Source organism: Raphanus sativus, chromosome 3 (genome assembly GCF_000801105.2).
Source record: "Raphanus sativus cultivar WK10039 chromosome 3, ASM80110v3, whole genome shotgun sequence".
NCBI lineage: Eukaryota > Viridiplantae > Streptophyta > Magnoliopsida > Brassicales > Brassicaceae > Raphanus > Raphanus sativus.
Window position 1 is genome coordinate 23,356,182 of NC_079513.1, and position 14,356 is coordinate 23,370,537.

The 14,356-nt window shown below is 36.2% G+C and overlaps 2 protein-coding genes, 2 long non-coding RNA genes and 1 other non-coding gene across 5 annotated transcripts; all 5 read left to right on the forward strand.

The window, feature by feature from the left end:
- The first annotated feature begins 567 nt into the window (after positions 1-567).
- Positions 568-2,013, forward strand: LOC130509309 (uncharacterized). The gene is made up of 4 exons (XR_008943404.1): positions 568-747; positions 884-944; positions 1,261-1,333; positions 1,604-2,013. It is a non-coding gene; the product is annotated as an uncharacterized LOC130509309 (long non-coding RNA).
- A 776-nt stretch (positions 2,014-2,789) lies between these two features.
- On the forward strand, positions 2,790-3,881 carry LOC108848068 (methyl-CpG-binding domain-containing protein 6-like). The gene is made up of 3 exons (XM_018621476.2): positions 2,790-3,029; positions 3,257-3,373; positions 3,472-3,881. The coding sequence occupies exons 1-3, from the start codon at positions 2,880-2,882 to the stop codon at positions 3,724-3,726; spliced, it is 522 nt and encodes a 173-aa protein (XP_018476978.1). The 5' UTR covers positions 2,790-2,879; the 3' UTR covers positions 3,727-3,881.
- A 141-nt stretch (positions 3,882-4,022) lies between these two features.
- Positions 4,023-4,094, forward strand: TRNAG-UCC (transfer RNA glycine (anticodon UCC)). Its single transcript has one exon. It is a non-coding gene; the product is annotated as a tRNA-Gly (tRNA).
- A 94-nt stretch (positions 4,095-4,188) lies between these two features.
- Positions 4,189-5,474, forward strand: LOC130509310 (uncharacterized). The gene is made up of 3 exons (XR_008943405.1): positions 4,189-4,440; positions 4,548-4,585; positions 4,665-5,474. It is a non-coding gene; the product is annotated as an uncharacterized LOC130509310 (long non-coding RNA).
- Positions 5,475-5,741: 267 nt separating this feature from the next.
- LOC108848065 (probable LRR receptor-like serine/threonine-protein kinase At3g47570) lies at positions 5,742-9,107 on the forward strand. Its single transcript, XM_018621473.2, has 2 exons — positions 5,742-8,487; positions 8,565-9,107. Exons 1-2 carry the CDS (start codon positions 5,835-5,837, stop codon positions 8,924-8,926), a joined length of 3,015 nt encoding a protein of 1,004 aa, XP_018476975.2. The 5' UTR covers positions 5,742-5,834; the 3' UTR covers positions 8,927-9,107.
- The last annotated feature ends 5,249 nt before the right edge of the window (positions 9,108-14,356 follow it).

Genomic DNA, 14,356 nt, shown 5'->3' on the forward strand with positions numbered 1-14,356 from the left:
AAATAAAGACAATAGATCTTTCAGTTTATTAGTGATAAAAAACCATAACTGATATGCCAAATCATTAGGTTGGTCGACATAGCTTCTCGTCTTCCATGCTATTGTTGTTGGAGTGAAAGATTGTTAGGAACTGATGTTGCAACAGTGTCAAGAATCCGGTGATTAATGTAGCTGCTCGAGGAAACTTTGGTGAGAATTGCACGTGGCGGTGATGGCATTGGCAAAAAGAGGATAACTGATGCTAAATAATGAAGCTAAGAACAATGCTTGGCCGAGTGTTCTTGTGTGCCACAAATCTGACAGCGATCGTGGAGTATGGTATGCATTTCCATAGTCGTAACTAGGGATGTCAAAACGGGCTTCTCTACCCATTTACGTCCAAGCCCGTTTAATTTTTGTGTCCATATAGAGCCCATTTACTTAATTATATTAAACGGGTTTCGACGGGTTTGTCCACATATGTCCGTTTAATAAACGGGTTTCAATAAAAATAGTTGGACAGCCCGTTAAGCCCATTTATTTTTTTTCTCTGTTTTGAACGATGTCGTTTTATGGTGTTAACATTAACCTAATCTCTTTGTCGTCGTTTTCAGTCTTCATCTTCTTGCCTCCTTTTTAAAATATCAAAGTGCCTTCTAGGGTTTCGAATATCAAAGTGCCTTCTTGGGTTTCGATTTGTCTGTTCATCTCGTGTCTTCTACTTCTTCGTCTTCACTCTCTCTTCCTCGCATCTTAGAGACAGTCAAGGTTCGTTTTTAAAAGAAAAATTATTACTGAAATTGCTGTTTCAGACTGATTTGTGGGTTTGTTTAAAAATGGGTCCTTCAAGCGACTTTGAGTTCGTTTAAGCATACTGACAAAGTTTTTTTTCCATGTGAATCAGTATGAAACGAGTGTAGAGGAAGCAAGACACTCTCTCTTACTCGCATCCATTTACGGTCAAGGTTCGTGTTTCAAACTGATTTCGTTGTTAGCTTTGATTATAGGGTCTTTAAGTTGTCAACAGCTTGTTGCTTGTGCTTGATCTGGGTTCTTTGTTTATGGGTTTAGATTATTTGTATAAAAGTTTCTCATTTGTCAAAAGCTTGTTGCTTGTGCTTGATCTGGGTCCTTAAGCTTGTGATTTCATCACGTGTATATTATTGTACATGAGGAGGGTTTTAGTTTAATCATGTAGATTATGATGACATTTGCTTTTAATTTGGTTGGAAAAATATTATTAATCAAAGTCACTCTTCTCTCTTTTGTTAACGTGTGTAGGGGAGGGGATGATGGTTTTGTAGCCGTTCGTTTGTAGTGGAAGAAAGAGGATCGTGGCTTCTATCATCTCAAGGTAGTTTCACTTTTATTGTTTGTGTGTGGTGTGAGATCTGTACTGGTTTTTAAACTAATTTGTGTTCTGTAATTTTTTTTTCATTCTTGGCATTTGCTTAGCACATTAGTTCACGCTTTGTATAATATTGTTATTTCAATTCTTCCACTACTAAAGTGTATGAGTCTGTAATCTGTATTTCTTAAACTTGTTTATTTAGGTTTCTTTAATGGAATGATTTTAAGAATATAAGTTGCATTAATACTCATTTTGTTTCATTTTTTTTTGCAGGGATGGATTCTGAATCTGTGCACACTATGGCGCTTCTTGAAGCTCAACGTGAATACATGGATATGAATGATGAAGATGCTGAATTTGAGGAAGATGAAGATGCTGAATTTGATGTCGATGAGGAGTTGGCAGAAGCAAACGTTCAGTGTGAAACACAAGCTACTGCATCAACACAAGCAGCAAAACCTCAACGTAAGCGTCGAAAAACCTCTGCTGTTTGGAAAGATTTTGAACCAGTGGGGATAGAGGATGATGGAAAAGAAAGAGCTAGGTGCATTCACTGTGATTCAAAATTAATTTGTGGTAATACTCATGGTACAAATCAGTTTGATAGGTTTCATGTTTCAATTATGTTTTATATGACAGATTTCAGGTTTTATTTATTTTATGAAGCAGATAGGTTATGTTCATTTTTTTTTAAATAAACGGGTTTTTAACGGGCTTTAAATGGGTTTGGTGTTAAATGGACTTATATAAATGGGTTTTAAATGGTTTAGTTTAAACGGGCTTTAAATGGACATCTATTAAACGGGCTTGGACATATTTGGGGTTGGACATAAACGGGCCGGATAGCCCGTTTGGACACTCGTAACGTTGTTGTTGCCAAACATGTTGGAAATGCTGTTTATGCTCATTAAAGTGTTCATTAAAGAAATGATATCGTAAGTAGTAAAGAAAACAGATTAAAGAAGATTCATCTTATCCGTTAGCATACCGAAAAATTACAAATCAATTGAGAATTCAGAATATGTCACGTTTTCTCGAAGAGATGCTACTGTAGTAATACAATTGTGATACATATTATTCGAAAAAGCAAATTAGCATGTCAAAACAGCATGTTCCATATATAACGTTGGCGTAATGAAAATGTGACATAATATGCGTTAATTGTCTCAACTCAGCTAATCCAGTTTTTCGATTTAATGGGTGCGATTTAGATGTTATTAAATGAGAAAAGAAGTTAAGATTTAACGGATAATCCCGATGGATTACGGTGAATCTAGTTTGTCACATTGTGTGGTAAGAACCGAGATACGTAAACGTTGATGTGAAATGAGTACGGTTGGGTATAGTATGGCGTAGTAATACGGATACTAAGCCTTACTGGTTTAATAAATCCTAGTTTTATATTCGATTTCGGTTTACCTAAACCGAATTGGAAACCCAGAAACACATTAAATTAAACAATAACTTTTTTGAAGCAGTCTCCTCGCGCCGGTGACGGAACCCTAAGTAAGCAGTGCGAAGTAGGCGACCGAATCAAGGAGGAAGCGGAATGTCGAACGGTACAGAACAGGTGAATCCACCGCCGGATCACTCGAAGTCGAGGAAGCGTTCGGCGCCGTTAGACAGTTGGTTACCTGATGGTTGGAGAGTTGAAGATAAGGTTCGAACCTCCGGTGCTACAGCTGGTTCGGTGGATAAGGTATATATGAAATCTCTTAATCTTTTACTCCTTCGTCGTAGCTCGAAACTGTTCACATTGAAGATTCTCTGATTCGTCGCTGCTACAGTGTTTTTAGATTTTTAAAAAAAATTGCATCTTTCATAGTGTGAAGTGTGTTCTTGTAGTAGAGAGAGTACACAATGGATTCGTGTGTTTATAGGGCTAAATGTGATTAGCATTAAGTTTGATTAATCTTGTGTTTGCAGTACTATTACGAACCAGTCACAGGGCGTAGGTTTCGGTCCAGGACCGAAGTGCTGTACTACTTGGAACATGGAACCACCCCTAAGAAAGGAAGCAAGAAAGCAGATTTCAATCCAGACGTGAGTTAACATGCTTTAAAGTTTGAACCTTTCACCGCCGTTTCTTTTTTTTTTTTGAAAAAAACTTGTGATTAATATGGAATCTTGTATATTTGCAGCATTTGGAAGGCCAAGGAAGGAGTAAATCCAGCAGAAAAGCTAAAGAGCAGCCGCCACCACCGCCACCGCCACGGCCATTGAACTTTGATTTTGAGAATGCACCAGATAAGGTAAGCTGGTCTATGGCGAACTCGGGAGAGGAAGCTTGGTTGCCTTTTGTTGGGGACGACAAGGTTCAAGATTCAGTGAGAAGAGATTGGTGCGCTGCCTTTACTGCTGTCACGACCAAAAACCCAAGTAAACTGTCGCTGTAGAGACGATGATGTCTCGGTGGCGATTTTTTGGGCTGTGGCATGTATTAAAACTTTAACGGAGATGGTAGAGTTAGTTAACTGCAGCAATGCTTTCTTAGTATTTACATGATTTAAGTTAATTGTATCGCTAATTTTCTTAGCATTTTTGGAGGATATGTTACCACCTTCAGGGTTCTACTTCTACTCTACACTCGTTGTCTAGCCATCAATGCACAAAAACTCAAATGATAAGGCAAGCAATAGATAACACAATAATGTTAGTATACAAAGAATAAAACATGGAAATATAGCACGAAGCGTCTGTAGTCCAACGGTTAGGATAATTGCCTTCCAAGCAATAGACCCGGGTTCGACTCCCGGCAGACGCATTTTTTTGGAAACCTTTTCTCTTAACAAGCGGTAACAACTTTGTATATCAAATAAACAGTCTCGTGTTTACTAAGATGTGTATTAACGTAATGCCATTTTCATCAATCATCATAAATCAAACTTACGTTGCCTGCACGCGCCGAATCGTATCGTGTGGTCACCGTTTCTCGCACCTTCTTCTTCTCCTGCGAGTGAAGATGATTAGATACTCTGTTTTCATGGCGGGCACTTGCACCTCCATTAGCTCTTCTTCGATGGTTGAGCTTTCCAGGTTGATCAACTGAGCAGGAGTTCCTTTCTCTGTTAGGATCTCCACCAGAAGGTCCAAGACCCGAGACCATGGAGGTTGTTTCACTGCACCTAGCCCCAACTCTGTTTTTTTGTGTTCTTGAAGTTCGTCTCTACTGGTGAATTGATTCGTTTTTTTTTGTGAAATGGAAATAATGAATTAGGCTTTTGATGTGTTGATGACATTTTTGACATAGTTGAGGTAAGATAGATCACAACTAGTCATGCTTCTAAAAATCCTCTGTTTTGAGTTTTGATGAGTATTCTTTTTTTTTGTGTAGGCTTTTGCGTTTGTGAGATCTGATCAATCAAACCGATCAGCTCACAAAGCCGACTGTCATGTCTGTGAATGCATCTTGGAGTTCCGTACCAAAGTAGAAGTACAAATGAACTATATCGTTATCTTCATCCACCCTCTGTAGCTTTGTAACAACAAATGATTGTTTAGTTTTTGTCTTAATTCTTCAGAAATCTTCGTTACCATGGGTAGAAAATGGGTATACGGCAGGATGTATACCTTGTTTCACGGCCAAGGAGAGATCAAAGTTCCAAGTTTACATAGTTCTCTGAATAAAATAAGAACATAAGTTTTGTGGACGCTTCTCAATTGTGTTAAGAAAAGATACTAGCAACTAGAAAGCGCTTGTAACATTCAAAAGATTCATTAAAAAAATGTAGCAGCATAGCGTTTTGTCTCTTTGTAACCTACTACTTGATTTACTTCAGACAGAACACACAGAAAAACAGAGATTCATTCCGGGTTACGAATTAACGGAGAGCTAACATTTTGCTTCTGAGCAAAAAAAAAAGAATGTGTTCCCTCCAAGCTATATCGAAAAAAATCCATGCGAGCTGCAGTCAAGACTCGAAATAGATTCTGTTAAACGTTTAATACCACTGAAGAAAAGAATAACAAAGTTACCAAGAATAGAGCAAGTGATGGGAAAAGACCCTCGTGGAGTAAAGCTGCATGGCCTCCGATATCTTCTTCATCAACTTTTAGAATCACTGCGTAGTAACCGTATACTATCCCTGAGGGACATCGCCAAAAGCCTCCAACAAGTGGAACAGAGCCTCATAACAATCCACGGATGAGGGCCACCACTTGTCGTGTCCAATGCAAGAGTGATTCTCTTCAGATTATTCATAAGTACATTCCTCTTAGCTTAATGCTAATTCAATAAAAACAAAATTTATTAAATAGTCCCGCCGTGTGGGGCGGGTAAATCAACGACTACTCACCACCACTTCTCTTGGGTACTACTTGCTCTTATTACCTTCAGATATTTCACAATTGTTTGTCTTTTTATTCTTGACTATCTCATCTTCGAAAAGTCTTCTTTATGTGAATGGATCAATGTGGAAGATAATAGCCCTATAAACATTTGGAAGATATTCATCATACATTTTGCTCATCTCTTTGTACTCATTTCCTCCAAAATACGAGAAAAATGAAACTCTTTCTTTTCCTTTCTTTCAGTGCTCTCATGTTACTTGAAGCATTCGGGAATAGCCATGAAACTGATAAGCAAGCATTACTCATGTTCAAGTCTCAAGTTTCTGAGGAGAAAAAAGTTTTGCTGTCCTCATGGAACAACTCGTTCCCTCTCTGCAGATGGACGGGAGTTACATGTGGCCGCAAACACAAGAGAGTTACTGGTTTAGACCTCGGAGGATTCCAATTGGGTGGAGTGATATCGCCATATATTGGTAATCTTTCGTTTCTCATATCACTTAATTTCACTGATAACTCATTTGGTGAAACCATCCCTCAAGAGCTGGGAAACTTATTTAGACTTCAGCATTTGGTTATGGCATTTAATTTCCACAACGGAGGGATTCCAGCAAGTCTGTTCAACTGTTCTAGATTGTTAGAACTTGATTTATTTTCAAATCATCTTGGACAAGGTCTATCTTCAGAACTAGGATCATTGAGGAAGCTTGTTTCTTTAGACCTTGGTAAAAACAAATTGAAAGGAAAACTCCCTGTGTCTCTAGGAAACTTGACATCCCTCAAAGGACTTTCCTTTTCAGAAAATTATCTGGAAGGAGAAATTCCAGATGGTATAGCTAGATTGAATCAAATGGTGGAACTTGGGTTAGCATTAAACAATTTCTCTGGTGTTTTTCCTCCTGCAATTTACCATTTTTCTTCACTTCAGTATTTGAACATGTTTGGTAACAATTTCTCTGGGAACCTGAGGTCTGATTTTGGTAATTTGCTGCCAAACCTTCGAGAATTGCTTATAGGAAATAATTCTCTCACAGGAACCATTCCATCAACCCTTTCAAATATTTCAACTCTTCAATATTTGGCCATGGAACTTAACAGCTTGACAGGGAGTATTCCTCTGAGTTTTGCAAAACTACGATATTTGCAAACACTAGGCCTTAATGGAAATTCTTTGGGAAGTTATTCAGCTGGAGATATTGAATTTCTTGTTGCTTTGACTAATTGCACCAAACTTCAAAGCTTAGATGTGTCATTCAATAGGCTTGGGGGTGACTTGCCTGCCTCCATTGCCAATCTGTCAATAAACCTCAGAGAGTTATTTCTAGGAAGCAATTCCATATCTGGAAGCATTCCTCATGACATTGGGAATCTCAAAAGCCTACAATCATTTTGGTTGCCCAAAAATCTATTGAAAGGACCAATCCAAACCTCTTTTGGGAAACTTCCAAGATTGCTGGAATTAAGTGTCTCGACAAATAGAATGTCAGGAGAGATACCATATTCTTTAGGCAACATCACACGATTAGAAAGACTATCTTTGTCCAACAATAGTTTTGAAGGAATCATTCCTCCAAGTCTTGGTAAATGTAGCTATTTGCTATATTTAGATATCGGGAATAATAAGTTGAATGGTATTATACCTCAGGAGATTATGAAAATTTCAACCCTTGTTTCCCTAAAAATGTCAAATAATTTATTGACTGGCTCTCTACCAGAAGATGTTGGACAACTTGGAAATATTGGTAATTTATCTGTTGCTCATAATAAGCTGTCAGGGAAACTTCCAAAGACTTTAGGAAAGTGTCTCTCAATGGAAAGACTTGATTTGCAAGGAAATTATTTTCATGGAATCATTCCAGATATAAGTGGATTGGTGGGTATTATGGAGGTTGATTTCTCAAGCAACAATCTTTCCGGAAGAATCCCTGAATATCTTGCAAACTTTAGCTTGTTGGAGTATCTCAATCTATCATTCAACAATTTTGAGGGAAATGTACCAACAGAAGGAAAGTTCAAAAATGGCACTATTGTCTCAGTATCTGGAAACAAAAATCTTTGTGGAGGCGCCTTGGTACTGCGACTACAGCCATGTTTTACGCAACCACCAAGAAATTCAAGAAAGAAACTTGTGATTGGGGTAAGCATATGCATATCTTTGCTTTTGGTTTTGTTTATATCTTCAGTTTCTCTTTGTTGGTTAAAAAGAAGAAAGAAAAAAAGTATCAATGAAGCAACTACTTCAACCTTGGGGGCTTTTCATGAAATGATAAGTTATGGAGATCTTCGAAATGCGACAGATGGCTTCTCTTCGAGTAATTTGATTGGGTCAGGCAGCTTTGGTACCGTGTTCAAAGCCATTCTCTCTGCTGAGAACAAGGTTGCTGCAGTGAAAGTTCTAAACATGCAGAGACGTGGAGCAATGAGGAGTTTTATGGCAGAATGTGAATCCTTGAAAGACATTCGACATCGTAATCTTGTGAAGCTGTTGACAGCTTGTTCGAGTATTGATTTCCAGGGAAATGAATTCAGAGCTCTAGTTTATGAGTACATGCCAAATGGAAGCTTGGATAGGTGGCTGCACCCAAAAGAATTTGAAGAGATTTGTAGGCCCTCAAGAAAGTTGACACTTTTGGAAAGGCTTAACATAGCGGTAAATGTGGCTTCTGTTTTGGAGTATCTTCATCTTAATTGCCATGAAGCGATTTCTCATTGCGATCTTAAACCAAGCAACGTTCTTCTAGACGATGATCTAACCGCCCATGTTAGTGACTTTGGTCTTGCTCGGATCCTTCTCAAATTCGACCAAGAAACCTTCCTTAACCAACTTAGCTCGGCTGGAGTCAGAGGAAGCATCGGATATGCAGCACCAGGTAAACATATAATATTTGAATGAAGGAAAATTAATATATTTCTTGCTCCAATCTTGTTTGTATGACTTATGGTGCAGAATATGCGATGGGAGGAGAGATATCAGTACATGGTGATGTGTATAGTTTTGGGATTCTCATTTTCGAAATGTTCAGTGGAAAACGACCAACCGATGAGATGTTTGGAGGAGACTTAACGCTCCGTAGCTGCATCAGGTCTGCATTACCAGAGCAAGTTTTGGATGTGGCAGACGAATTGGTTCTTCACAACGGCCTTAGAATTGGCTTCCCTGCTGCTGAGTGCTTGACAAATGTTTTAGAAGTGGGACTTGGGTGTTCTGAAGAGTCTCCAGCAAACCGATTGGGAATGAGTGAGGTTGTAAAAGAATTAATCTCAATCAAGGAGAGGTTCTTCAAAACCAGAAGAGGAGCTAGAAGTTAAAGTGTGTCTTGTATGCTTGCTCCTCTACAAACTTGAAAGACTTGTTGATGTATCATATTCTTCATAATAATATGCTTTGAATGTTGTGAGCATAATGCTACGCTGTTAGCAGACAAAATATGAATATTGTTTTAGCAGTTTGGTTTTTGTAATTTTGGAATTTCAATCGGTAAAACATTGCTTTAGAAATTTGATATATCTAATTATACATGTTTAGTAGTGTCTACAAGTTTCAGAGCTTTAGCATTGACCCACGATCCTTGAACTATCTCCACTTCCACTCACTCAAGCGTTCATCACTTCAGATCATGGAGATTCGAAGCTTTTCTTTCGGAAGAAGTGCGAAGCCAAGAAGTGCATTAAAAGACTTGATCGCAGAGGGAAATCAACTCAGTGAGCAAAGCTACTCTCTTTTCTTTTAACGGTTCAGGGCATCAAACAGAGCTCTGAAGGTTTCCCGACAGTTATCGTTGGGAGAAGAGAGTTCTTATCTTCTTCTTCCTTTTCTTAGTTTTCTAATTGTTTTCACTTGCTTGACCCACAAGTTACAAACGTCTTGCAAGTTATTGATGGAGGAGTAGCTCAAAACACTGAAACAGGAACAACGCATATATATATAAATCAAACGCATGTTGTGTGCACGCCCCGAGTAGTTTCGTGTGGTCACCGTTTCTCGCATCTTCTTCTTCTTCTTCTTCTACGGCGAGTGAAGAGGATTAGATACTCTGTTTTCATGGCGGGCACTTGCACCCCCATTAGCTCTTCGTCGATCGTTGAGTTTCCAGGTTGATCAACCGAGCTGGAGTTCCTTTCTCCGTTCGGATCTCCACCAGAAGGTCCATGGAGGTGGTTTCACTGCACCAGCCTCCTCACGTCAGGAAGGTCTCTTGAAGCTCTTCATGTATGCCTAGCCCCAACTCTGTTTTATTTTTCTTTTTTGATGTTCGTCACTAAATGGTGAATTGATTCGTTTTTGTGATTTGGAAATAGTGAATAAGGCGAGGGATGCTTATTACAATGACAGAGTTGAGGTAAGAGAAAGATCACAACTAGTTGACTAAGGCAGACGTGGCATGGGAAACAGAGACGCTGTCTCGATCAGAGGCTTTGGCTTGAAGCTTCTCTCTTCCTTTAAATACTATCATCATTGTTTATATTTGAGGTTTATCCTGAATATGGTGAAAACTGGATTGTGACTTTGAGACATCGAAACTAAATTAGCATCATCTATTATCCTTTTCGTTTGTAAACGTTATCGTTGTTTGGATCTTTCTATTTCATAAATCAAAGAGAGAGAGATTCAGTGATAAGGAGAGTTCGTGACTCTAAACTTATCAAAAAGCTACTCTATTTCTAGATGATCGTAGCATTCATCTCCTCTTCAGCGCCAGCCAATCGTTGGGAGAAGAGGTTCTTATCTTTTAGTTTTCTAATTGTTTTCATTTGCGTAACCACCAAGTTACTGTTTTCTTGCAGGTCATTGATGGAGGAGAAGCTTTAAACAGGAACGACTCTTATCGTTATTCATATTCTGGTGAGGTGCCGGTCTTATATTTATTGGTGCAAGGCGCCGGAAACAGGGCTGCCGGCTTGTGTACTTTACCTTGACATTTCACCTGGAGGAGCTGCTGAGAGAGGATTCACAAGAGATGAGAGATATGAGGGAGTGGACTTTCAGAGGAAAGTTGCAGACTTTTGTCAAACTTTAGGTGATCCGTCATGGAAGGTGAATGGATGAACACTCTTGTTCTCCTTTTAGACGTTACTCCATACGGTTCATCTATAAATAAACTAAACCAAGAAGTGGTGTTGGATAAAGTTAAAAGAGTGTACTCAAGCAACGCCTCTTTGTCTCCTCTGCTCTCATCTTGATTCCACTGAGAAGGTTCTGTCTGATCAATAGAATGTTTGCTCAGATTTTGCAGAAGTGTACCATGCTATATAGACAAGAATCCCATGCGAGCTGCAGACAGACAACACACGAAATAGCTTCAGTTAAACCTTCACTACAACTGTTGAAGCAAAGAAAAAGATCAAAGTTACAAAGAAGAGAGTAAGTGATGCGAAGAGACCTCCTTGGAGTAAAGCTGCATGTCCTCCGTTATCTTCTTCATCAACCTTGAGAATCATGGCGTAGTAACGTTAAACTATACCTGAGGATATCGCCCCAAAAACCTGCCAAAAAGTTCATTACATCAGGTTTAAATTCAACCAACCAAGAAGCTTCCTTCCTCAGCTTGATTATGCTTATAGCGTCTGTGTTTTCTTTAGATGATGAAAATCTTGGACAGTAAGAGGGTTACGTGTATGCTGCATTTGAGCTAGAAGTGGTTTGGGGAACTTGCGTTTCTTTTGATCCAAGCTTTGATCCTGGTAGCTTCTCATATTGCTAGGACCTGCTTTTAGATATCCGATTGCATCCTCTACAGGTATGAAATTTCTACTCTTGTCTGCTAATAACTATATCATTTACGGACATATTACTGAGATAATAATAATGTTGTTTACCAGTTGGAGTACTTAAAGGGTTATATATGGAGAAAGGACTTGGCAGCTCTTAAAGGAGACTGTCCAAATTCTGGTGAAGAGGTACATATCTTTTGCACCAACACAAACTTACAAAATCCTCTGTTTTGGATTTTGATGAGTTTCTGTGAGATCAGATCAATCAAACCGATCCGCTCATAAAGCCGACTGCCATGTTTGTGGATGCACCTTGGAGTTCCGTACTAAAGTAGAAGTTAAAAGTAACTATATCCCATTATCTTAGATAGTCCCTCCCTCTCTGTAGCTTTCTAACAACAAATTATTGTTTTGGTTTTGTCTTAATGCTTCAGAAGTCTGCGTCACCATTTGGTAGAAAATGGGTATACGGCAGGATATATTTTCACGGTCAAGGAGAGATAGGCGTTCCAAGTTTACATAGTTCTGACCAAATATAAGAACATAAGTTTTGGGGACGCTTCTCAATTGTGTGAAGAAGGATACTAGTAACTAGAAAGTGTTTGTAACATTCAAAGAATCTCAAGGATATAGGTAGTATTTTCATAATCTTGTGTTATGAGTTAAAATATGAAGAATACAACTCTCAATAACAACTACTTTGATAGATCTGTACAATCATTAAAATCTAAACTTTTTGAATAACAAAAAATTATATAGAATTATAAAATTATCAAACCAATAACATTATATTTTAATGAAAAAGTAAAAATCTATAAACCAATAATAGTAGATTCTAAAAATTCTACCCATCATTAAAAATCCAACTCCCACTAACAGCCCCAAAGTCAAAAAAAAAACTTAAAGTGTACAGATTTCATAATTTTTTATGCCATTTTCCCTTGTAATATACCTTTTTCATCTATATTCTATATTATTAAAAGAGAAGTACCCATATAAATTTCCCCTAAGTTTTCAAAGTTATTTACACTACTATGCCACTGAGAATTAAATTAAACTACCTAATTTAATGCTTGTCTTTTTCAGTAGAGTTAATGTATTGTCCTAATATAAATTAAGTTACCTGTTTTAATGTTTGTTTTTTTAGTTGAGTTAATGTGTTTTCCTAATATAAAATTTAACTTTCCTTCTCTATTAAATCAATTTCAAAATTATTTATAGTTTTATTAATGCTGTCTTTTCAATTTAATAAATACATTTCCTAATTCTAAATTTACCACATTTAATAATAATAAAATCACATATGGTATGGTAGAAAAATTATTGTGCCGTCACTATTTTTTAGTATTCGAACCAAACCAATTTTTATGTTAAGTTTAAGTTTTTGGCATACATTATTCAAATTTATTTGATATATATATTTTTACTTTTATATTTTAAGAATTTTAATTTTTTAAACAATTTAAATGAGTTATCCGAACCAGAACATGAATCGAAATTATAAATACCTAAATGAGGCTAAAACTTTTCACCCCGAAAACCTAAAATCCAAAGAGACTTGAATCAAACCCGAATGGATATCCGAACATTCATCCCTACTACAAGATATAGAAACTGAATCACCTTATTTATTTTCGAAAAATTATTTTCCATTGACTTTCTCGTCAGTCTACAGTAATTATGAAAACTAATTGTCAAATCCAATCTGAAAATTATTGGACACGTAAGAAATTAACAGTTAGATCAAATATATATTATATTACATTTCATTTTCTTACAAATTTTAATCTTAGTTTTTATATGTCACAAATTTGTTAAAAGTCTAAAATTTTTTTTTCTTACAAATTTTATAACTAATGTATCATGTTTAATAGCATACTAACCATATTTTCTATTTTTATATTTATCATTCAAAAACTTTGTGTGCTATATATTTACACATACATCTAATCATATAAATGTTAGATTTGTTTAGGTAATCTCCAGTGTCGGTGATACATTTTATGTTAAAAGCAAAAAATATAAAATTATTTAATTTAATATGATTACATTTACAAATATAATATTTAGTACACAAACAAATTAAAATTTAAAATTAAATACCGAGTGAGATTATTCTTTAACAAATTTATATTAATAGAAATTCCAAATATTTGGAATTCGAAAGCATTATGACCCACACCAATACTACTTTAATTATGACAATTTAATTTATATAATAATATTTTATTAAAATTTTAATTTTAATTTTTGTTATTACTGCAAAAAAAATAGTTTTCGATCTAAATTTATGATCAATTATTACAAATATATCATTTAATACAAACAAAAAATTAAAAACAGAAAATAAATACCCGTGATTATGACAATTTAATTTATATAATAATATTTTATTAAATTTTTAATTTTAATTTTTGTTATTACTGAAAAAAAAGTTTTCGATCTAAATTTATGATCAATTATTACAAATATATCATTTAATACAAACAAAAAATTAAAAACATAAAATAAATACCCGTGCGGTCGCACGGATCAATATCTAGTTTTTTTTATTTTGCAAACCGTGATTACCGAAATCAAGCTAAATAGTTCAAAGAGACTTTTCCTTTAACGAGACTACTCACTACTTCTTTTGGTCGTATTTTCTCTTTTTACCTTTCGATTAGGCATGGGTTAACCTGGACCCGAAAATCTAAACCGGAATCGATCCGAAAATATCCGAATCGGAACCGACTCGGAAATTTATAAGTATCTATTGTGTCTAAAATTTTATATCCGAAAAAACAGAACCGAATAGACCTGAACCCGAAAAAAATCGACCCGAATAGATCTGATCCGATATGAACAGATTCATACCCAACTAAAAAATACGAATATCCAATAACTATGTTTTATTGTGTTCTATTTTATATATCTTATTTTATGATTTAGTTGAAATATTTTTTTTGTTAACAATTTTTGTTATTATTTTGTAACATTTTCAAGTAATATGAAGTTTTAAATGTAAAAATTTAGAATTTAAAAATG